General features: G+C 34.9%; 1 protein-coding gene across 3 annotated transcripts; it reads left to right on the top strand.

Moving 5' to 3' along the window:
- Positions 1-2,253: 2,253 nt before the first annotated feature.
- Positions 2,254-25,123, top strand: LOC113075629 (glutamate receptor ionotropic, kainate 1). Of its 3 annotated transcripts, XM_026248309.1 has the most exons (17): positions 2,254-3,084; positions 3,155-3,246; positions 10,781-10,948; positions 12,019-12,276; positions 13,262-13,443; positions 14,019-14,072; positions 14,872-15,045; positions 16,271-16,414; positions 18,678-18,785; positions 18,881-18,919; positions 19,979-20,092; positions 20,165-20,368; positions 20,476-20,699; positions 21,527-21,645; positions 21,852-22,069; positions 23,189-23,414; positions 24,194-24,483. In XM_026248309.1, the coding sequence occupies exons 2-17, from the start codon at positions 3,162-3,164 to the stop codon at positions 24,481-24,483; spliced, it is 2,607 nt and encodes an 868-aa protein (XP_026104094.1). In that variant the 5' UTR covers positions 2,254-3,084; positions 3,155-3,161. The 3 variants fall into 3 exon arrangements, with proteins under 3 accessions (XP_026104094.1, XP_026104093.1, XP_026104095.1); XM_026248308.1 differs by having other exon boundaries at positions 2,254-3,246; positions 24,194-25,123; XM_026248310.1 differs by lacking the exon at positions 18,881-18,919 and having other exon boundaries at positions 2,254-3,246.
- The last annotated feature ends 879 nt before the right edge of the window (positions 25,124-26,002 follow it).

Here is a 26,002-nt window from a genome sequence, read left to right as displayed (position 1 = left end):
GCTACAGGTGTTTGTTTTGCCAGCTGCAGTAAGCCCCCATAAACAACCTCTGTTTCACATTGGGGCATGTGGACAGCAAACACTGAATCAGCACACGGCACATCAAACTGGTGGAGCATATCGGCTGGCTGTTAAGAAAGCGGTGTGTTATTCTCTAAATAAACAGCAGTGAGTTTGTCCTGGAGCTGAGAACATGACAATATTTGAAGAGATGTCATGTGAATCTCATCGTTCTCTGTTTTTGGCAAGCAGAGGACTAAAATCATACTGCATCATTATGTACTTTTTGTATCACCCCTTATAAATAATGCACTGTTATCCAAGTCTTTGCTGTTTCTATCAAATGTGGCTTTGAGAGAGAATATGTATTAAATAAGATCAGGGTTAGTTGTCTCAAGGGATATTTCCGTTTCGAATGTGATTTTTGCGTGTTTCATTGATGTTTCATTTTCCTGAAATAGGCTCTTATTGACTTTAAAATACAATGTTACACTTGCCCTGACCTCATCACTTATTAGATGATTAACCAGCGGAGGGCCTTAAAGGATGGTTCACCTTCAGTTGGTCATGATTGACTTGCATAGTGTTTTTTTCTTCTTCTTCATACTATGGAAGTCAATGGGGACAGTATCTGAAGGTGAGCTGTCCCTTTACGTTACTAGTGTAGTGAATGGGAATGGAATTTTTTTTTTTGTATGGACATTTTATAAATGATAAATTGCACTGGAATTATTTTACAGAGATTTTTCCTTCTGTTACACTATAAAGAAATATAAAATGGCAACAAAAAGTATCGTAGTTGCAAATCGTAGTCAAGTATGTTGTCAAAGTAGACACCATATAAAATAAATATATGTTCGCAATAGAAATGTCAACAAAAACGTAAATATTGCCAGTGATATTTTAGTATCATTTATATACTGTTATAATTTTATTAATATTTTGATTCTGTTTTTATTTTTATACATTCCATTTTAATTTCTTTTATTTATTTATTTATTTATTTGTTATTTTATTATTTTTTTAAATGTATGTCCATACAGATTTTATCAGTTTTTATTTAGTTTTAGTTATTTTAGTGGGCCAGTATATCTAATTCACACGAATAACCTTTTTATATTTAGACTTCACTTAATCTGAAATCATTACTTTTTTTTTTTAGTAATTTATATATATATATCATTAGATATATATATATATCTAATCATTAGAGTCAGTTCGGGAGTTCGGAGCGGGATCGCGAATCATTTGAGTCAATTTGGGGATCGCGAATCATTTGAATCAGTTCGGGAGTTCGTAGCGGGATCGCGAATCATTTGAGTCAGCTCGGGAGTTCGGAGCGGGATCGCGAATCATTTGAGTCAATTTGGGGATCGCGAATCATTTGAATCAGTTCGGGAGTTCGTAGCGGGATCGAATCACTTGAGTCAGTTCGGGAGTTCGTAGCGGGATCGCGAATCATTTGAGTCAATTTGGGGATCGCGAATCACTTGAGTCAGTTCGGGAGTTCGTAGCGGGATCGCGAATCATTTGAGTCAATTTGGGGATCGCGAATCACTTGAGTCAGTTCGGGAGTTCGTAGCGGGATCGCGAATCATTTGAGTCAATTTGGGGATCGCGAATCACTTGAGTCAGTTCGGGAGTTCGTAGCGGGATCGCGAATCATTTGAGTCAATTTGGGGATCGCGAATCACTTGAGTCAGTTTGGGGATCGCAAATCATTTGAAGCAGTTCGGGAGTTCGTAGCAGGATCGCGAATCATTTGAGTCATCTGACTCCAGTTTGGGAGTTCGTAGCAGGATCGCGAATCATTTGAGTCATCTGACTCCAGTTTGGGAGTTCGTAGCGGGATCGCGAATCATTTGAGTCAGTTTGAGGATCGTGAATCATTTGAAGCAGTTCGGGAGTTCGTAGCGGGTTCGCTAATCATTTGAGTCAGTTTGGGGATCGCAAACCATTTGAATCAGTTCGGGAGTTCGGAGCGGTGTGTGTGTGTGTCCTAAAGACTGTGCTGCGCAACCGTTAACTGTTAGTTGTTCAAAAGTTAAATCAGACACAATTTAAAACCGAAAAAGAAATATAATACTACGATTAAAAGTTACAGATACCTGCAGCTGTTGTATCTTGGCGTTCAAGTGTTTTGGCTGGGGAGGGGGGGTTACTTCCTTTTTTTTGAAGAAGAAGAAGATGAATTTTGCAATATCCATTTTAATAAATTGATCTAGTAAAATACTACACGCCAACAAACCGCCTGCCTCAAAAAGATCTCATTTCATTGGCTGGATCGTACAGACGCTCATCGATGGTTGGCCAGTTTACATGTCAGTCATAAGCACTAGAATCAGTGCGCGGTTTTCGTCGGGTGTGAATGACAATGCGTAACTTACTTGGGTAAATTTACAGACACTGTGGACTTGAGAGTCGAGAGACGATGACTTACTCAAAACACACAAGACGCTGAGTTCTTTTCTCTCATAAATCTACTCGTACTATTTCTGCTTTATTTGTCTTTATTAAGCAGAAATAGAAGCGTAAAACGCTATTCCGAAAACGAATCGAATCATTTGAACAGAACTTGTTTATAATATTCGAGTCATTGGAATGAATCAAATCTCCTGCATTGCCTCACACACTAACTTCCCACTGATGCCTCCGCGCACTTCTCTCCTGACATGCACGGATTCTTTGACTTTTTTTAATGTTAAGAATGATTTTTAATTAAAACTAGGTCAAACTGCTGCTGGGTGAGGTGTCTTCAGAGAGTGACGGATAATCGGGTGTTTAATCCGCTGGCAGATGCGTGTTTGCATCAGATCCCCGGCACAAGATTTAATCATTTCCTCGCTGTACCAAAGAGCAAAGACGTTGTCGAGGTCGACTGCTGCCAGCTTTGAAGTTAATCTTCACCACGGACCCATGTCTGCGCTCGGTTGAGCCCGTGCGCGCGCTCTCGGTCTCTCGGTACCGGTGCGTCCTGAAAGCTCCGAGGGAGGGATGCTCATCCACGGTGACTTATTCTGGAAAGTGATGCCCAGTTAGCACCTATGGATGTGAGGATGGGTGACTCCCTCCAGTAGCCTACGAGTGAGTGGAAACTATTCCTGTATGGATACAAACAGAAGCAGGAGATGGATGTTGAATGTTCCTCCTGCAGGTGCAGCATGCTGAAGGGGACAGGTGTGAGCTTCATCCTGCTGTGTCTGATGGCAGAAGTCAGCCTCAGCGCACAGCAGGTCTTGAGGATCGGTGAGTGAGAAAACCTCTGTTAATAACAGCTGTGTGCTTTTATTTACATTTCTAGATGCATTTAGTGTTTGTTTTGCCTTATTTGGTGGCTTCAAACTCTTAAAATGAGTCTGAATGTCACTGCATTAGATAACAAACTACAGTAGAAATCAACTTCTTTAGGTTTTGTTGCTAAGTGTCACATGCCTAAAAAAATATGCAAACTTCTGTTCGATAAAAATATAATTTTTGAGAAGTAGCTGCAGTCACTTAAAATGTCTGGATGGCATTTTATTAGATTTAATACCAAAATAAGTTACATTTGTTTGAAAGTAAGCACATAAGCACATAAAAAAAGAAAATATATATAATCTGTAATTTTTTATGTAAATAAAAAAAAAAAGATTATTGGAGTATTTAAGTAGTCTTTATGCTTTAAAAATGTCATTACATTTAATGTGTTGTTGTCGTTTCTTTTTAATAATTTGTGAAATTGACCAGCAATTTATGAATGAAGGTTAAAAAAGCAATATATTTTTAATAAAACAATGGCTATAATGACACCTGTGTGAATATGACTGTGAACTGACTTGATAAATCCACTTAAAATCATCAAAGCACCAGTTGATTGACAGTAACTGAGTAACACTGATGAAGAAGATTTTGGTTTATTTTCTGCAGATGCAATTTGATATTTTCTTATGACATTCAGACATTCGGTGCAACCTAAGTATGTTTTTCTTGATTAAAAAAATAATTTTGGTGCCTTTTGGTTAACTTTTAGATTGCATTTGGTTTTTCTTATTAGAAAATAATTTTAACAATCTTTTGTTGTGTAAAGCATGTGGCTGACACTGGTGAGTGCAACTCTTGTTGGATAGTAAACCAGATGTATCTGCTTGGAATCACAGTCGAGTCTTATCCTCACATTGGCTCAGTTTGATCTTGGCCACCATCCTATCAAACAGAATATAATTTAACCTGAGAGCTTCAAACTAAGTCTGTGTTTTCATGTCTTTGAAAATGGTTTTGCATGAGGTAACATTGATGTCCATTCCTTCTAATCCTGATTTATCAGTCTTGATGTCTTTTGAGATAAAGCATGGACAGTTATGATAAATGCATAGGTCAAACGTCTGTCAACAGTATCTTATGATCTGTTGTGGGTTACTGAGGTTTCTAAATGAATGCACTTCAGAAAAGTTTGGTGATGCTCATGATACGATTGTGTGGTGTTGTTCACAACATAGTTTGGGTGTTAACAGTGAAGTCATGTTAAATAACAGGTAGACTGATTGGCATCAGAGAAGGTTAATAACTCTCTTTGAGGTGTTTTCATAACGTTATTTGTGTGTTTTATCCGCCTGTATAATTTCTCCTGGTTTGAGGTCGAATTTAATCTTTGTTTCTCTGCAGACATTTACTCTGCTCCATATGGCTGATGTTTCAATTAGTCCTCTCTGCTTTCACTGGTTAGAAACGCAGTAGCTGGGTGATACTGGAAAATCGTCCCCGTTAAGCATGTTAAACGAGCTGGAGCTAATCTGCTTTCTGCTCAGAGACCCTCAGAGTGAGGAAGGTGACCGGCGTCCAGAAAACCCCTCACAACACTGCGAGGATGCATGAGCTTAGCAGTTTGATTGAGAAATGTAGAGCATTAACAGTCTGGTAATGAGATGCTGTCTACCATTTATGGTGTGAAAAGATGAATTTTAGGACTTCAGTGTATTTCAATGTATATATGCACACATATGTTATAAATTAATACAAAATATATATATATAGTATATTTTATAATATATACATTTATTTGCATCATTATAATAATTATATAGGGGGGTTAAAAGGATTTATACATATTTTTTTAATTATGTTTTATAATAACAAATATAAAATATTATATTATGTGTGTTTCATGACTTAATGAAAATGAAAATTATGTCGAAATTATGTTGAAAAGTGCCTCATTTTATGGTCTTAAAATATAGCCGCAATTCCCTTGTTGCAAAATATAACACTTATACAGTACAGTATACACTTATAAAGTACTGTATGTAAAGCATCACCATGAAGTGCATGATCAGATGAATCACTCAAAACAGTGATAAATAAGATTATTTAAATTTATTTGAATTAAAACGATTATAAGCATAAAAACAAACAATTTTTTGGCCAGTTCTAGAGCGATCGTACCCAGAACAAAGACAGAGTCTCATACTCATCAAACACACACGCACACACGCACACACACACACACACACACACACTGGCTGTTTTCCAGTGATGTGGGATTGTGGGATGTTGACTGAATGGAGGAAACAACTGCATCTTTGTGCTCAGATTGTTTAGCGGTTCACTCACATCTCGGTGAGCTCCATCTCTCCCAGCAGCTCTCCATCACTTTAACTGGCACAGTGTCACGATTATATGACACAGATTTGAGGACAGTCGGGATGGGTTTCACCAGACCTCTGCTTATTAGGATATTTGATTCAAAATGTATTAGTTAAAACCTACCCTGATAGTCAAACTGGTTTTGCAAGGGTTACTTTTTTATGTTTCAGTCTAATAGAAGTCTCTTACGCTCACCTAGGTTGCATTTACTGATTAGAAACACAATAAAAACAGTAATATTGTGAAATAATATTACAATTAAACATTTTATTGAAATAATTAATTAAAAAAATGAATTTCTGTGATGCACTGCTGTATTTTCAGCATCATTCCTCCAGTCTTCAGAGTCACATGATCTTCAGAAATCATTCTAATATGATGATTTACTCAGTTATTGACAAATAATATGGGTGCTCAGTTATTAATTTATTATTATCAGGTTTTTATTATTTTTAGTGTTGAATTTTTTTTTGCTGCTTAATATTTTTGTGGCATCTGTTACATTTTATTTTTAAAGATTCTCATATCAATTTAGAAAAGATATGCATTTATTTGAAATAGATTGGATTCTTACTGAGTAAGAGTATTCATGTATTTTCTCTCTCTGGTATTGTATGACGGTTTCCACAAAAATATTAAGCAGCACAACTGTTTTCAACATTTATAATAATCAGGAATGTTTCTTGAGCAGCAAATCAGCATATTATACTGATTTCTGAAGATCATGTGACACTGAAGACTGGAGGAATGATGCTGAAAATAATACATTTTTTGTTGGTCTTAATGGAGTTTGAGTCAGTCAGTGAAATACTGCTTTGTTTCTCATCAGCAGTCTCAAAGACAAACCAAGGTCTTCAGTGTGACACACAAACATGACGAACCCAGAGCCTGGAATCAGTTCGTTCCGATTTATTCCGCTTCACAGCGAATTGTGCAATTTGTCAAAGTCACACTTTTAATTGATGCCTTCATTTGATTAGCATTTCATTACCCAAAAGCCCCTGCAATGATGTCAGAGCTGGAGACACGTCTGCCGATGAGATGCAAACCGACTGAACTTCATGCACGGTGATGATTTGAGTGTTTAAGCTTCAGCAAGTTTTTCTTTCGCTGAAGTTGCGCCCAGTTCTTTCTCAGATTTCTAATTTGCATGTAGGTCTGTGATTGGATGATTATAAAACAGGTCAGCAGGTCAGCCAATCATTTAATTTCTCTCTGTAGGAAGCAAAGATAAAAACTCTCTTCAGGTTCATATGCGTCTGCTCTCTGAACTTAAAAACAGCCAAACTCAACAGAAACCGCTGTAATCTGAGCATCAGTTTCCAGCGAAGCAGGTCAGAATAGTGGAACGCTTCTCTAATGAAAAGCAGTCCTCATTTGTGCTGCTACAGTACATCTCTGCTGGAAGTCACATGAAGGTGAGGATGTTGGAGGAATCTGGCATGTTCAATGTTTCTTGCTTGGCTGCTCAGCCTTATTTTCATCAGAGCTGTGATTTGCTCCCGTAATGCATTGCTGCCTTTGAGTGATATTTGCCCTATACGCAAATTTCAGATTAGGATTTGATTGAGAACCTTGAGATGACCTCTGGTATTTGTAAATAAACAAGAGCCACACAAGAACAGGAGAGTTTGAGAGAGGAAAGCTGAATGAAAAAAAAAACACAAAGCGATTCATTAAATGCAGTTCAAACTGAATTTAGTTTAATTTAATTAATCAGATTTTAAGTGACTACAAAGTTGTTTCATCTTAACATATAAAATACCGTTTTGAGGGATAAAAAGAAAAGAAGCTTTTACCAAATAACCAAAAGAATGAACAGAAGAGCTAGAGAAAGGAAAGACTTAGAAATATTGCAAAATGAAACTGAAAAATAAAATGTAAATAAAAATGATTATTATAAAATAATTAAATGTAATTCAAAATAAATGTTATTGAAATTTAATTACATTTAATTTAATTTAAATACTGAGGATTAATATAGGAAGAAATGGACTTAAAATATTTGTAACAAATACCAGTATAATAACCGGGTATTTAAGTTTATCATAAATAAATACAATTTATTTTATTCTCATACATATCAACTAATTGATTATAAGAAAGCAGAATAAATGTATTTTGAAAATATGATTATTTAAATAAAATTAAATAAATGCAAGTAGTTAATAATAAACAATTGCATGATATATATATTTTTTAATGCAAAAATCGTGAATTGAATGACTGACAAATCATCATATTAGCATCATATTAAATTTATTAGTTTGTGTTAAGACTGTGTAAACCAAATGGATGGACATTTCTATGCAATTAAAATACATAAATCTTAAATTTAGGCTTAAATATTTGAGTCTATAAGCGAGTTGGCACATGATATTTTGCTGATGATGATTCCAGGTTGATTGGCAGGAGTTTGTTGGGCCGGTGGGGTTTCTTGATTATTTGGGAGAGTCAGCAGGAAGCTCATGTCATGCTGGTGAACTCAAACAGAGAGCGTCACATGGAGAGGCTTGTACAGTACCAGTGGATTCACCATTCACCACAGTGTTAGGTGGTTAATATCCAAACAGAGCATGCAGTGTGTTTACAGACGTGGATTAGCATGTGCACAAGATGAGTTTGTGAAGCTTCTGCACAGTAAATAATCCGGTAATGCTTGGCCGTTGAGATTTGATATTACACTTTAATTTCAAAGATTAATGAATGTCAACTTTAGGCTGCACTGAATGCTATGGATCCAGTATAATAGTATACTAAAGTAGTGAATAATTACTATATTCATATATCATTGAATGTAAAGTATGCTGTTTATTTCAGCAAGTCAAAAAAGCAATTTTGTTGGGCCGTGTGAGGCATTGACTCTGCAGCCCTCTTACTGGTTAAGGCACAGGGTTCAGCCTTAACCAGTAACCTGGCAACAAGCAGATCAGGACCCCCTCATGGTTGACTTCCTCGCTGCCTGAGAGAGAAACAGCTCTTATTTAATAGCATTAAAAGGAATGAAAAAATGAATGTTATTGTTGCATAGCTGCTCCACATTAATATTCTGAATCAATGTGAGAGTTTGAGGTTGCTGTACTTTACCTTCTCTTCTATTAAGGGCTCATAGTGATGTATTTCTCACCTTGTATCAATTTTAAATGTAATAAAGTCAGCTTGGGCTTAATATCTGCTATGTATTCTATGGCTTTGTTCAAAAACGCAGTGAGCTTACTTGCTGTATACCGCCTAAATAGGCAGCAGACTTTTAAGTCAGCATCCTAACTGAAAGAGAACATCATAAGCGACTTATTTGGAGAACAATAAATAGAAAGAGACTCTATATGTCATAAACAGCACTTGGCAGATTGGCAGGTATTGAGGCAACTCTAATAAGAATAAAAAATGGTGTAAAATTGTAAAAAGTCTATTTTTATTTTTAATTTCTGAAAAATTTAAATTATGATAAAATATTTTATATTCATATTTAAGTGAGATATAATATATTATTACATGTATTTTACTGTGTAAAATGTTACTACTAAAATAGTTTCTACTACAAGATAAAAAATTATAAAAAGATAAGATAGTTCACTTTTTGTTTCAGAATTGCAAAGAAGTGATTTTGTTATGTGAAAAAAACTTGGAATTGTGAGATACAAAGTAGCAATTATTTTTGTATTTTGTATTTTATTTTTATTTGTGAGATTTAAACTCAGAAGTCATAGGAGAAAAATACATGAATAGCTTAATATACAAATATATACTTTAATTAGTTTATGCAGCATATCGTAAGACAGAAAGCATCCTTAAAGCAAACATGGCAGCAGAAGTGGAACGATGAAGCTGTCAACACTGTTGAAATGAATTCGAGCCGTTCCACAGGAATGTTTTAAACATCTGAAGCTTTAGTACATATTTAATTTTCATGCCCTTTTCACATAAGTGGTTCTGCTCGAGCAGCCGCAGGGAAATGTCATTACCTTGAGTTAACAACGAGAAAGTCTGTATTTTTCTCCGTCCTGTGAGAATGAAATATTCCCGCGGAACAGAGCGGCTCCGATGCGGTGTAGTTTGCTAACCGTAATTAACCCTGGTGTTTAAAGGGCTGGATGTGAGGCTCTCTCAGTGTGAGCATGAAAGGTGCACCAACGCCGCTGGATGAAGAAGGTCATTCACAATCAGAGCCCAGAGGGAGGCCTTGCCCTCTCGTTCTTTACCTCTCCTCTCTTACAACATCAATCACAATCTCTCCAAAAATCCTGTTAAAATTGTTGTTCCAGGTGCTCGCAGCCAATCACTGATTGTTCCTGTGTTGTCATTTATAAAAAACACATCTGAAAGAACGATGTGCTGATTTGATGTAATTGGTAGAGAACAAAACAACAACTATTTTGATCAAACATCATAAATGTTAAACAATAGATTTTCTATACAGTATACATGAAACACAAACTCAGTTTACTATTAATTAAACACCTAGAATATTTCATGTGTATATATATATATATATATATATATATATATATATATATATATATATATATATATATATATATTTATGTTCCAAAGGGTTTTAGAATATTTACATCAGTATATATAACAATATATATATTAGGTAAAATTTATTGTCACATAGGCACATTTATATTTTGTGTATTTATCAGCAGGTTAATTTTTTTTATTTTAAATACTGTGAGCAGATGTACATTAACATAATATTTTAGCTCATCCGTTTAAGGATTGTGATATGCGTGCCTGCTCTGCAGTAAAGCAGATTTTGTATTATTTATGTGTTTTGTCATATTTTGGCTGTAGTTGTCGTGTAGATTAAAGGTCATTTAAGGATTAGAGATGTCATAACTGAAAATCTGAAAACTGAAGATAAACTCTCGATTGTGAGTTTATATCTTGCACTTCTGACTTTTTTCATCTTAGATTTTTCAATGAATAACTAAAAAAAGTCAGAATTTTCAGTATATAACTTTAAGATCGAGATTCATAATTGCGAGATTTAAATTTCGGAGTAAAAAAAATTCTCAAAAAGTCTTACTAAAGTTTATTCTGTAGTACACACTGTGATGCTATCAAACACTGTTCTCTTTGAGCAGCACATCAGCTTCAGACTCTTGGGACTAACTTTTTGACCAAAATGTTGTTTTGAACTCTGTCTGTGCAGGTGGGATTTTCGAGACACTTGAGAATGAACCTATTAGCGTGGAAGAACTTGCCTTCAAATTTGCTGTAACCAACATTAACAGAAACAGGAGTTTAATGCCCAACACCACCCTCACCTACGACATCCAGAGAATCAATCTGTTCGACAGCTTCGAGGCCTCCAGACGAGGTTTGATTCTTACATGCACACACTGCTGACTCTTTTATCCATCACACACACAGATCAGTTCATGCATCCCCTGGGAATCAAACCCATGACTTTGGCATTGCTAGTGTCTCGCTTTACCATTTAAACTGCAGGAATGATGCAGAAAAATGAGCGCAGTACCAAAACTCTTTTTTAGAAGAATATTTTTTGAACAAATATTATTGCATTATGTTTTACCGGGAAATACCCTTTTAAATTTTTCTGTTTTAAAATTTAATATTTAGTTGAATGTGTTGCATTCTTTTTGTCAATCTTTGAAAAACAATATGTGAAGACTTTTTCAACAGCAAATTTGTTTTAGTGTCCTTTTAGTTTGTTTTAATATAATTGCTATGGGAGCCTGTATTCACCAAGGAATAAATGTTTTAAATTTTAAAAGTTAATATTTTTGAAAAAATGGCAGAATTGTGAAATGAATTTTTTTTTCTTGCAGTTCCAAGTTTATATATCACAATTATTTTTTTTCTCTGAATTCCGAGTTTACATCTTTCAATTCTCTTATTTTGTATTTTGCCATAGAAAAAAACAAAAAGGAATTTATTTATCATTATTTATTCTTTATCAGATCCCACCAGATCATCAATAAGAATTAAATTCGAAGAGCCTGGGGTGTTTTCAGAACATGAAAACCAGCTTTCTCTTATTATTCATTAGAAGCAATTCCTTCTTTGAATATTTTCAAAAAAATCATTGCAGCATGTAATGAATGAACCTTGTTGTTGTTTTATTTAAGCTGTTGATTTATGATTACTGTTTTGCTTTGTGTCTTAATTGTATAAGTTTTTTTTTTTAATTTATGTGAAACCTCTGTACGATCCTCTTGGCCTTGACTTCCTGGAAAAAGAGATTTCATTCAATCACAATGGGACCTTCCTAGAAAAATAAAGAATGGACACATGTTTTAATGGTGCCTGAAAGGCTCAATGTTTACACTCTTGGGAGAAACAAACCCATGAATGGCATAGTTACAAGACTGTATTTGTATTTTAAGTTGGTTAATAAAGTGACTGATGTTCTTTTCTCAATGGCAGCATGTGATCAGCTGGCTCTCGGTGTGGCTGCTGTGTTCGGGCCGTCCCACAGTTCTTCAGTGAGTGCGGTTCAGTCCATCTGCAACGCTCTGGAGGTTCCCCACATCCAGACACGCTGGAAACACCCGTCTGTAGACAACAAGGACAGTTTCTACATCAACCTGTACCCAGACTACGCCTCCATCAGCCGTGCCGTACTCGACATCGTGCAGTTCTACAAGTGGAAAGCAGTGACGGTGGTGTACGAGGACGCAACAGGTGTGACGGATGATTTTCATTGCTCAGAAATGTCTCATTCATTGCTTAGATATAAAACAGACACAGATGAGACTGATATTTGCATTAGATGGAACACAGGAAACACACACACATATGCAATGGCCTCAGCAGTGATAAAAGTAAATGGAATTATATGGAACTTTTCCATGTGTGCAGGAATTAGATGCATTTATCGTCATCATATTATTGTGTACTGTATATACTGTGATTATCAACCATCCCGTGAGTGTCTGATGGTTTCTCGATGCCTTATGAAAAATTTCCATAATTCACATTTCGGCTCTGAATTTGACATTTTTGCGGAAACTGGTGTGGTAAATATTGACTTGGAGATCAGATCTGGAATTTGTTTGCTGAAATGACTTTTCTTCATTATTAAAAAGATTAGGATATGTTTAACTGTGTGTATTTTATAAGGGCTGAAAAATATTAAAAACACCCTAATTTCCTGCTCGGAAAACAGTATATTTTTCCTGTTTAATTTCAGATGATGAATAGTTGAATTAAAGTTGAAAATCATCTTAAAATGTATGTGCTAAATCTGAGTCAAAGCAGAACTTGATTAACTCATTTAACACTCTACATTACTGTATTTTTTTTTTTTTAAAGACGTCTCTTCTGCTTACCAAGTCTGCATTTATTTTATAAAAAATTCAGTAAAATCAATAATAGTGTGAAATATTTTCAGTCTTAGTGTCACATAGTGATCTTCAGAAATCATTCTAATATGCTGATTTCTTATAATTTCAGTGCTGAAAACAGTTGTGCTGCTTCATATTTTTGTTGAAACCATGATACATTTTATTTCAGGACTATTTAATAACTAGAGAACCGCACTTCTGTGAAGTTTTCTAACATTATGCATCTTAACTGTCACAGTTGCTAAATACAATTATTAATTTCTTTACAAAACCTAGAAGTGTGTTTCTGTAATGTTTGCTGATTTAGCCTGTGATATGTTTAGGGCTAATTCGTCTTCAGGAGTTGATCAAGGCTCCGTCACGCTACAGCATCAAGATCAAAATCCGACAGTTACCGACGGGAAGTAAAGATGCTCGGCCGCTTCTTAAAGAAATGAAGAAGGGGAAAGAGTTTTGTGTCATCTTTGACTGCTCGTACCAGACCGCAGCAGACGTCCTCAAACAGGTTATACACCAGGACCGAACTTAATTGAGATTCCCTTTTAAATTACAATTTAGTTTTGAATTTAAATCGAGGTACCAAACAGGATGCAGATTTGAAACTCAAATTTGAATGTTTGAATGCAATTTGAATTTTGAATAGAACTCAAAGAAAGTTCTGAAAAAAATTTAAAATACAATTTTGATTCTGATATATTTTTACATAATTCTATAATGTCTGATGCCATGCATAGACTTCATCAAATCCAATTTACTGTATTACAGCAAAAAAAAAACTAATACTAATCCCTAAACTAAATCCCCATCAGTTGTGATGCATTTGATTGTCCCATTTTGTTTTTAAAAACGTTTCTTGATGCATGTTCTAAAGGATACAGATGCGCTCTAGATATTAAACACATGCTTCCTGTTACAGCAGGTCCTTTATTCAACCTGACATTGGGAATGAGGAAAAGAATAATCACAAATGATGTGAAAATGATATCTGTGGGTTCTTTGTTCATAATATGAGTGATGTAATATCTGTTTGAATGGAGGATGGAGATGGAGGTTTAACTCCTCTCTCTCTTTCTGCTGTAGCTCTTGTCTATGGGCATGATGACTGAATATTACCATTTCTTCTTTACCACTCTGGTGAGTTTCATAGATGGAGTTTTTCTTTGTTTCTTTTACTGTTTTGATATGAAATTTCAACAGGTTGGTTCTGCTGATGTGCATTTTGTTTTTAGTCAAGTGCTGCAGAAAATATATATATTTTTGTAGGCCAATCTGGAAATTCACATCACTCTGGTTCCCTCAACAAAAACCCATTATTATTTTCCATTGCCTTTTGGTTTATTGCAGAAAATAAGCTCTAGGACCAACAAAAGTTTAAGATTATTACTTTTTTTTTAATCATGATAATCTTAACAACTATTATGAATCCTGAAGCCTAAATGCAACTGCCATAAGTAAAAAGCTAAATGTACTGTAGACTATACAGAAACTACACCACGGTCAAACAAGGTTTTAATAAAAATGAGAATTAGTATATTTGGCCATTATAAACACAATGAGGCTGTGAATGTAACTATTGAATATATGAGTTTTCCTTTTACAAGACATATATATATATATATATATATATATATATATATATATATATATATATATATATTAATCTCAAGTTGTATTTGTTGAGGTTTGTTATGTCATAAAATAAAAGTTGAAATATCTAGAGCTTGTGTTCAACACAGACCGTATTTTAGGCATTTTCCAGAAACTCATTGACTTCAGAATGTTAAAAGCATAACTCCTAAAATCTCGTTTCTGGATTTAGGCCTAAAAAAATAGCTCATCCTTACCACGCTCTACAGCTAGAAACCAAGCAGCATTTTAAGAAAAGGAATGCATTGTTAAACTTCATGTACAGTAACTGTATGTCACACTTCAGGATCTGTTTTCGCTGGACCTGGAGCCGTACCGATACAGCGGTGTGAACATGACGGGTTTCCGTCTGCTCAACATCGACCATCCTCGTGTGGCGTCAGTGGTGGAGAAATGGTCCATGGAGCGACTGCAGGCTCCCCCCAAACCCGAGACCGGCCTGCTGGACGGAATGATGACAGTCTGTCCTCTCTCTCTCTATGTATTATCTTTAACATAAACGTTACAAAGGACTTTTTACAGAGATGCCATATATATATATATATATATATATATATATATATATATATATATATATATATATATATATATATATATACTGCATACAGTACAGTGCAGGACAGTATACAGTATATATATGATGATACTGAATATATTCATATGTATATATGATTCATACAATATATATATATATATATATATATATATATATATATGAAGATATGATAGTACTCCAAGGTATTTTGGTGGATAGCATGATTTTACCATGGTATGGTACATGTCTAAGAAACATAGTTATGTCATAGTACTTGACCAAAAGACAAAACTACTCTTTAATTGGAGTGTCTAAACTGTATATGCTGTCTTACTGTGCATTGATCAAGTCATCAACTTAAAAATAAAATAAAAAATAAAAATAGTACTTTATACAGAACAGATTAAAAACAGCAAACAGCATCAATGTTGCAAAAGTGATCAATTATTAAATAAACTCTGTTTCAGCTGAGGATACAATGGTGTCATTATTTAGCTCAGTTTGTTTCAGTGTTTATTCAGTTTAGTTCAATAACCGTGTAAGAGTAACAAAGTTAAGAAACTCCATTCATGGAAAGCAGCTTTACAGAAAAAAGTGTCATTATTCAGCTGAATCCGTTGAGTGTTGATTGAGTTCAGTTCATTAACTGCAAAGTTCATCAATTATAAAACAAGTTAAATTCGTGTGTAAAGCATGTGTAAAGAAAACATTGTTATTATTCAGCTAATGTCAGTTATAAAATGAACCTGATTCAATTAAGTTCAGTCTTGATTTAACATAGTTGAATACTTTGTATATATCAATATTGCAACGTTCAATTATGAAACAAATTCAGTTCAGTTATAAAGCAGCTCTACAGTTTACAGTCTACAGTTCAGTGTTGATTCAGTTCAGTTCAATAACTGTGTAAAGTTAATCGATTCTGAAACAAATTTGATGAAGCTATAAGGCAGCTCTAGAGAAGACAACATTGTCATTATACAGTTTTGTTCTTATCTGATCATCAATACAGTCAAACTGATAAAATTACTGAATATGAAGTTTGTTTGAACCCATAGTTTGATTCGGAATCAAGTGAGTCATGTCATTATGTGAACAGATTCATGCGGTGTAGTTTGATGAGGAATGGCTCATTCTGTGTGTGCCGCAGACTGAAGCAGCGCTGATGTATGACGCTGTGTATATGGTGGCAGCTGCGTCCCAGCGAGCGTCTCAGGTCACCGTCAGCTCACTGCAGTGTCACCGACACAAACCCTGGCGCTTCGGCTCGCGATTCATCAGCATGCTCAGAGAGGTAATGCACCTGTTTAAACCCTCGTCCTAAACCTAGTTTACCCACAGATCATCATTTACTCATCATGTATGTTTGGAATGAGTAAATGATGGCTGAATTATCATTTATAATCTTTAAACTGTGTCAGATGCTGAGTTCAGTCTGTTTGGTCTTAATGCATCATTACTCACTTATCAGGAAAGTGTTTCAAGCCACTTCTAAAGAGCTGCAGATGATTTATGTGTGGACAGTCTCTCTCTCCCAATGATAACTTCTGTTCTTGTCAGAGCTTTCTGTGTTGGAGGAGGTATTGTTGAGTCAGTATGTTGGCATTGCAGTCTGAGGATGAATGTGTGTTGGACGAGAGCGTAATGGCTCTAGCTGAATTAGTGATGTGAACTCATTACAGTGGGGCTGTGTTCATTTAAAGGTGAAGCATGTCATTTTTGCTGATTGTTACCGAATGGACCCACATGACAACGTTAAACCTAACTTCCGCTGCTGAGAAACCCAGAAATGTGTAAAAGGTCAGATTCACTGTTTCTAAAGGCTCCAACTGGATCATTTATCGTGAATCATTTGGTTTAGTTTCGGGACTTCGGAGCAGGTTTGCAAATCATTTAATTTAGATCAGGACTTTAGAGCACAAATCATTTGATACAGAAGGGTTTCGGAGTGCACATTGAGTATCTTTTTCTTTTTTTCTTTTTTTTTAAATTGACTGGACAAAACATCAAATCATTAAGGCAATAACGATTGCAATTTTATTAACTAATAATAAAAAAATATATATATATAAAAACAATTATACACATACTATGTGTCTAATTTCTTTTTTTTTTTTTCTACTGTATACAAATCTTTTAAGAAAATTAACCATGTTTTTTTTCTCACAGTTTTACTCAAAATACCATGGTTAAACTATGGTTTGTGAAGCATTAATGAGACTGTTAATGCAGTCTACGTTAAGCCTGGCTGGTTCTGGCGTGATAGGGAAGGAAGGATCAAGTGAGATTTATACTAGAAAATAATGAAGAGAACAAATCTGCACAAAGTTCATCTGACCTATATGAGTATATGAATTCAGTCCGAGCTCCACTACTGTATCTAAAGATTATGAATGCTATCCACTCCATTTTAATTCTTAAAGAACAGCAAATTAAAGAAATAATCCATTGGATTTGCACAGGAGACTTGAACGTCTGTTGACTATATGAGCACCGCATCCTCATAAATAAACATGTTCTGGATAAAAGATCCACTGAATCATGTGTTGTTAGATCAGTCGCTCATATTCACTCCATGAGCTTGATTATAGAGTCCATTTACTAACAACTCCTTACAGAACTGACCTGATCTATTGCTCTGGGCACTTCTGTTGATCATGTGACTATTTATTTATTATTTCTCTTAGCTATTTGTCACTAGATGAATGAGGCTGTATACATACTTTATATACTGTATGTATATTTATTTATGTATACATATATATATACACACACACACACACACACACAGTGCTGTTGACAAAGACAACCCAATCAAACAAATTAGATGAAATATATATATGTGTGTGTGTGTGTGTGTGTGTGCGTTTGTGTGTGTGAATAGTCTGCGTTCTCAACCTGAAAGCTAGATATACTTTATCTCTAAAAATGTCTTTGGGAAAATTATAAGGTGGAAAGTTTACAGTTCAATTCAACATTGCACATAAAAGCCTTATGCTCAAGATACTGAAACTAAAACGTGCTTTTTTTTTTAGAAATAAATAAGTTATTATTAATAAGTCAAAAAATATTTGAATTATAAAAATTTAATTATAACAGAGTAGAAAAGAACAATGTATTTTTTTATGATACAATAATGAATCACCATCCTTATATACATTCCCTTAATAATAAAATATAATATAAACAAATACATATTTGTTTACATTTTTGTAATTGTGTTGGTTCATGGGTTCCCAGGTTTGAGTCTGAGTTATGTTACAGTCTCTTTCTTCTCTCACTTTTACTTTCCTGTCTGCACTTCACTGCATTATTAAAATAATGGCAGAAAGCCTCCCAAAACACATAACAATGTGTGTGTAAGCTAATGCATCAAGGAAAAGTTGGAAACACTGGGCTAAGCATGAGCCAAAAACACATTCTCAGCTAATGATGATGATGATGATGCTGCATCTGGCCTCTAAAGTGAGACTTAATCAGACTTTTATCATCTCGGTCTTTATTACAACACCCTAATTTTTAATCTAAACTGAATGAAATCTCTTCTCTTCTTGTAGGCTCAGTTGAACGGACTGACTGGACAGATCATGGTAAACAAGACAGACGGCCTGAGGAAAGACTTCGACCTCGACATCATCAGTCTGAAAGAGGACGGCATGGAAAAGGTAAAACCAGAAAATAATTCCTTTTGCATGGGCAGCATTGGTCTAAACTGAGATCTGTCATACATGTCAAATTTTTCTTTTCTTTTCACAAGCAGTTTATGGAAAGTGGTCGTTTTAACAAAGTATGGAAGAAGGTTTGTATCAAACGTCAGAAATGTGACAATTGAGTCCCTTTTCTCCTTACAAAACATACCATGATTTTTTCCTTAAAAAACATAGTATTACCATGGTACTTTTTCCAATTATGACCCTCAACCTGCCAATACCTCTTGTGCTGGTTCCTAGATGTTATTGATGTCTTATAAACTCTCATGTTGGGAAGTTCAAGGCTCAGTTATGCATTATACTTAGTTTTACTACTTATTTATAATTGCATTAAATAAACTTAATTTATTTCCTTTTCTAATGCTGTCAAACTCTCAGCGGGTGGCTCTAAACCAAATGTTACATTATGCAGCTAAGAGCTCTGCATCCACTTATGAAATATATAACTCATAGAGTCAACAATGCAGAGAGCCTATTTTATTAAAAATCTGTTTATGAGCACTAATCACATGGCAAGCGCTCAATTTGAGGACTCTCTCTTAATGCATATTTTACAACGCTGCCCGTGACAACAGCTGTCAGATAGAGGTGAGGTAGCACTGCACAGAAACACACACAGACCTTCGTCTTTCACTGGATTTATATGAGTTGGTCATGTAAAGAAGGCAATGATAGAGCACTTGCTTTGCACATTAATATATGTGCTAGATTACTCAAAATACAGTCAGTTCTCAGCAGTTTTAAGGCTTTCTGGATATGTTTTCTCTTAGATAAATGACTTTTCCTTCGCTCTACTAAGTAATGCATACTTAATGCATTTATTCTCATTTTTCCCTTAATCCCTTTGTCTTTTTTATTGACTCTTTTAAACTTAAAGTGCCAAAGCTGAAGTGTGTAATTTTTATCTGTCTGTCTGTCTATCTATCTATCATTTAATCTATCTATCTATCTATCTATCTATCTATCTATCTATCTATCTATCTATCTATCCGTGTGTGTGTCTCTCTCTCTCTGTCTGACACTCTATCTGTTGTTCTATCTCTTTAATACTCTTTAGTAATACTCTCATGTCATTTTGGGGTGTATTAGTCCATTACTCTGTCCTGTCCTGAAGAACTATTTGCTCATGTGGTTCTGCATCTGTTTAGATCGGTGTGTGGAACTCAAACACAGGCCTTAACCTGACAGACAGCAACAAAGACAAAAACAGCAACGTGACCGACTCCATGGCCAACCGCACGCTCATCGTCACCACAATCCTGGTAGGAATCAACCAATGCAGAGCATCAACAAGACCATCCCACCTGTAACTAACAGTAGTTTTGACCCTGCAGGAAAACCCATATGTGATGTACAAGAAGTCAGATAAGCCTCTGTATGGGAACGACCGGTTTGAAGGCTACTGTTTGGATCTCCTGAAGGAGTTGTCCAACATCCTGGGATTTTCCTATGAAGTCAAGCTGGTGTCCGATGGGAAATACGGAGCTCAGAATGATAAAGGAGAGTGGAACGGCATGGTCAGAGAGCTGATCGATCATGTAAGTCTAATGATTAAGAGTTTTGTGGGTCATCTGTCAATCATTTCAAATGGTCTTAAAGACACAAGAAGGTTCGCATGAATTCATTCTCACTGGCTTCATTACAGGTGGCAGATTTGGCCGTGGCGCCGCTCACCATTACTTACGTACGAGAGAAAGTCATTGATTTTTCCAAGCCCTTCATGACTCTGGGAATCTCTATTCTCTACCACAAACCCAATGGCACCAATCCAGGCGTCTTCTCCTTCCTGAACCCACTGTCTCCAGACATCTGGATGTATGTGCTGCTGGCCTGCCTCGGGGTCAGCTGTGTGCTGTTTGTCATTGCCAGGTAAAATCCATATCATTGGACCGGTTTCATGCTTCTGATGTCTTCTTGGATTGTGGTTCATTATCTCCTGTTTTACTGCCCAGCAGTAATAGCTCAAAAGTCTTGGCTAGCTCATTTTTAATGGAAATGTGTCTTTATTTTTCTAAGTTTGCAAATATATGGGTTTAAGATACTTCTATTTGAACATTTTCAGTTCTTTGCTTTTTAACTTGAAATATAATAAATTAAATTTGAGTTAGTAGAGCTTAATTTGTAGCATGAACAAAATTGTTTAAATTGATTATCATTCCAACTAAATAATAAACAGGAATTATAAATAGGCTAGCTATATAAATAGTTAAATCTGTATATTTAGGCTGATTCAGTGATATTAAATATTTTAGATTTACCATTTTAGGTTAGCATTATTTCAGCATAATACCTCATTGATACATCTGTTTTCTTTACTCAGTCGTATGTTAAGCATACTGAGAACTAGAAATCTAATGGCCAATTTTCAGGTTATCAGGACAACTTAAGTTATTTAAAAAATTTAATTAATGCAGAACTTTTAGTTTATATTACACACAATGTAAGTGGATGTAATGATCAACATTATTATGTCAGTGACAGCTCATCAAATATTATTGGAAACTTAAAATATTTAAATAAATCAATCAGAATTGTACAATTATAATTCTGTATTTTCAGCTAGCAAGCATGTATTTATTTAGCTTGTTTTAACAGATGCCCTGAGTTTATTTTTTAAAATGCATTAGCCACATAGTGCTGATTTGTCCATTTACAGTCAATGTACAGTAAGTTGGTGTGTTGGTGCTGTTTTGCAGGTTCACCCCGTATGAATGGTACAACCCTCATCCCTGCAACCCTGATTCAGATGTTGTTGAGAACAACTTCACCTTAATCAACAGCGTTTGGTTTGGTGTTGGAGCTCTTATGCAGCAAGGTATGAGATAAAACACACTTGGTTTCCTATTTTAGGGTGACCAAATGTGTTGAAATCTACAAAAATGTCTCGATTAAACAACAGTATCATTGTGTGCTTTCAATTTCATAATGTTCTCTTCATGCATTTTATATTACAATATGTTATATATTGTAAAAGAGGCGAACATTTCATCTGTTAACTGGTTGAACATTTGTCATGGTCAGGATCGGAGTTGATGCCCAAGGCTTTGTCCACCAGGATTGTTGGAGGTATCTGGTGGTTCTTCACCCTCATCATCATCTCGTCCTACACGGCTAACCTGGCCGCCTTCCTCACCGTGGAGCGAATGGATTCGCCCATAGACTCGGCCGATGATTTGGCCAAACAGACCAAGATTGAGTATGGTGCTGTGAGGGATGGCTCCACTATGACTTTCTTTAAGGTTAGACAATTCGCTGTGATATTGTCTCTACAAGGAAAAAAAACTGCCTGTTTATTATTTCATGCAATATGTGGGTGGTTTGTGATACATTCATTTGGCACTGAATTTCGACAGGTGGTTTGAGGTTTGATGGGCAAACAACAGTTACACCTCCAGACACAAAACCTGTGATTTTACACGCACAGATTGGTGGGACACGGACCTCAGCCAGCAGAAAATACATGTACACAGCGAATTAAAGCAGCTTATAGAGAAAGAGAGCATTATGAGGACATCTGTCACAGCAAAGAAGGATTTCATGGCAAAAATAAGACATGAGCACAGGAAATCCAGTAGTTAGATCAGCATACTGTAAATTTATTCACAGCTATAAGTAACACAAATTTTGGCAAGAAGAAACACTGTTCATCCTCTTAAGTTTTTTTTTACATTTGCATTTATGGCTGTAAATAATTTCAAACGTTTTTTAGGAGTGGAGATTATGAATATTCTCTTACAGAAAACAATAGTTTTGGCTCTGATGTCCTGTCCTGATAATGAAATTATAGTTATGGACCTAGATGCTGACTGGTGATCAATACAATGATTTAATTGTGCTTAATGTGTATATCAACCTTATGATAAACAGCTTCGTTTACATGTCATCTATAGATATCCTCATGAATCTTTATGAATTTGATTAATAAAATAACATTTAAAAAAAATACTTAAATATATAATACAGCCATATCTTAGTTCTTAATTAGAAGATCAACATTCAAAACTGTAAAAAATAAGTATAATCATAAAAACTAAAAAGATTAATGAACTAGACTAATTTGCAGATATATACTAATATTTTAATTATTAACAACTGTTGTCTTTTATCATATTAGTGTTACTGAAATTTTATAAAAACAATGAACCACTTAAGATTTTATTTACTGTAATGTCAAATTGTATTATTTTATTAATGTATTTTTTTATTTAAAGGTTGTGCAATGTTATATTGTATTATTTTATTGTACTGTATGTTATTTTATTATTTTAATTTATTTTTAACTTTTAACTTTTAATCTCCTTGGAAATCAAAACACATGGGCTCTACTATAATACCATTATACTGTATATCTTTCACAGAAATCCAAGATCTCCACCTATGAGAAGATGTGGGCGTTCATGAGCAGCCGAAAGAACACGGCGCTGGTGAAGAACAACAGAGAGGGAATCCAGCGCGTGATGACCACAGATTACGCTCTTCTGATGGAGTCCACCAGCATCGAGTACATCAGCCAGAGAAACTGCAACCTCACGCAGATCGGAGGACTCATCGACTCAAAGGGCTACGGAGTCGGCACTCCTATTGGTACTCTCGCATTAAACACCGACAAAATTAGTCAAAATATTCAAGTAATGATACAGCTTTTTTTATTATTAAATGTAAAATTAACATTAACAAAGACTATTAAATGCTAAAAAGTATTTTTCATTGTTAGTTCATGTTAAGCAATAAAAACAAATGCTAATAAGTGAACATTTATTGTAAAATTTCACCAATAAATCATTAATAAATATTATTGGTTAATAAGGTTATTTATCAAGTTAACTGGTTTTACATTTTATTCATTTCTTTATTTTAGTTGGAGGAACCATAATTTGGACCAGTGAAATTTTGCAATGCTTTATTATATTACTTTGTATTTTTATTCATAATTTTGTTGTGTGTTTTTTGTAGTTTTTAGTAGTTTTAGTTATTTATATATATAAATATATGTCTGTATAGTTTTATTAATTTTATTTCCATTTTGGTCACTATAGTACATAAATTAAATTTAATTAAAATCTGAAAAGTTGCAACTAGTGTTCCTGTGGCTCAGTGGTAGAGCTTTGCGTTAGAAGCGAAAGGTTGTGGGTTCGATACCCAGAGAAAACGTTAGGTAAAAAATGTTAGCCTGAATGCACTGTAAGTGGCTTTGGATAAAAGCGTCATGCTAAATGCATAAAAAACTAGCTAAAATGAAGTTTTTTTAATTTTGTATATCATTTATATCTCAATTAAAGTTTATTTGAGTTTATTTTCTTAGCGCAAATTGTTCTTTTCTTTTATAGTTTTAGTTAACGATAATAACTGTGGGTTTCTCTCAGGTTCCCCGTATCGTGACAAGGTGACCATCGCCATCCTGCAGTTACAGGAGGAGGGGAAGCTGCACATGATGAAGGAGAAGTGGTGGCGAGGAAACGGCTGTCCTGAGGAGGACAGTAAAGAGGCCAGCGCTCTGGGAGTGGAGAACATCGGAGGAATCTTCATCGTGCTGGCGGCCGGACTCGTCCTCTCCGTGTTCGTGGCCATCGGCGAGTTCATCTATAAATCCAGGAAGAATCTGGACATCGAGGAGGTGAGCGTGGGACACTGTGAATGGCACAATAAATACTGATGGACATCACAGGACTTCTTCAGAGGACATCAGTGGGAGTTTAATAAAGTACTTAAGCTCCTCCACCTTAATGGAAAACAGATATACTTTTGACTAAACAACACTTAAATGATGTCAGCCGTGTGAAAATTGGTGGCGACGTTGGACACTGAGTGAACTTTTTTTTTAACATTTTTCATTTTCAGATGGACAAACAATAAGATGAAAAGTATCTGTCATTAAAATATGAATGAAGACAGGAAATGTAAGTTTGCAGTTCAACTATTACACCAGTTACTATATTGTAGAGTAGTTCACATCCATGTCTTTTTAGATTGAAAGACTTGAACGTTTTATTCTTTACAGACATATTCCTCCTTAATTTATGACAAGACATGTCTGTGAGTTTTATTATAGGTGATGTGTGTAATTTTTCCATGTTAAAATGAGTCAATTATACATCATTCATTCATAGGTTGATCTTCACGAAGAGTGCAAAACAACATTATCCTGTTTTACGTATTTTGTTTTAAATATTACAATTTATTGCAACTATGGGGAAGTTGGTGCTTCAAAAGAAGAAAGGATACATTTATTTGGAAAAATGGGTTGGTTTTATGTCTTTTTCAGTAAAAGCATTTTTACAGTAAAGTCTTCACAAGAATTTACGTTTACTTCTGGCTACTTTTATCAAGAGCATATTAACTGAGACTGATAGTATAGCATTAAAATATTATCAGTTTCTCAAAATGGAGATTAGAGCAGTTTCTCGCTGCACAGTAATGATGATTCATTTGTTATTTTATGCAGTATTCCTCTGTTTTAGCATGCATGAAATGTCAAATAGTAGATGGGAAACCATTTTTGCATTCCCATTTGATGATGTAGGAATTACACAGGCCTACTTCACTTTGAAAGACTCATTCTGACTGTCTTAGCCTTTCTCTTATGAAATGACTTATTTTATTTAACGACTGTGGGTAATATTTGTCTTAAAACGGTGTTATATGAATCCTTTTTTAATAGTAATGAGCAAACATGTCTACAATGCAGATTTATCATGCAGAACCAGCATTACAATTGAAAATGTTGAGTGAAGTGACAAAATAATAACTAAACAGAGCAATGTTTCATATCCAGTGTGATGTGGATTCTGCGCAACACAAGTAAATGTTTGTCATGGCTCTTTTTTGGTTAAAGCTGGTTACAACAAAACCTCCGATTAACAGGCAGGTTAAATTTTACAAGTGCAAGTAAATTTTTTCATCATTTCTGCTTTTGTATTGTTTGACACTTACGAAAATGCATATAAATATTTTATCACTTTTAAATTATTTATATTCCTTGGTTTCTTGATTAGTTTCATTTTGTTTTTGATTTGTCTCTTGTAGTTTGCTAAGTGCTTTAATGAGTTTGGCACAAAGTTTATTTCAGAAATGGACGTTCAGTTTTCAGCTTATGAAAATATGTGAATTGAATTCAAGTACTTTTTTGTTGAACCTCTTTGCTGATGGGCTTCTGTTGAAACAGCATTTATTTT

This window comes from Carassius auratus, unplaced genomic scaffold, assembly GCF_003368295.1.
Source record: "Carassius auratus strain Wakin unplaced genomic scaffold, ASM336829v1 scaf_tig00017341, whole genome shotgun sequence".
Classification (NCBI taxonomy): Eukaryota; Metazoa; Chordata; class Actinopteri; order Cypriniformes; family Cyprinidae; genus Carassius; species Carassius auratus.
Note: the sequence above shows the minus strand (reverse complement) of the source record. Positions and strands in the feature narration are given on the sequence as shown.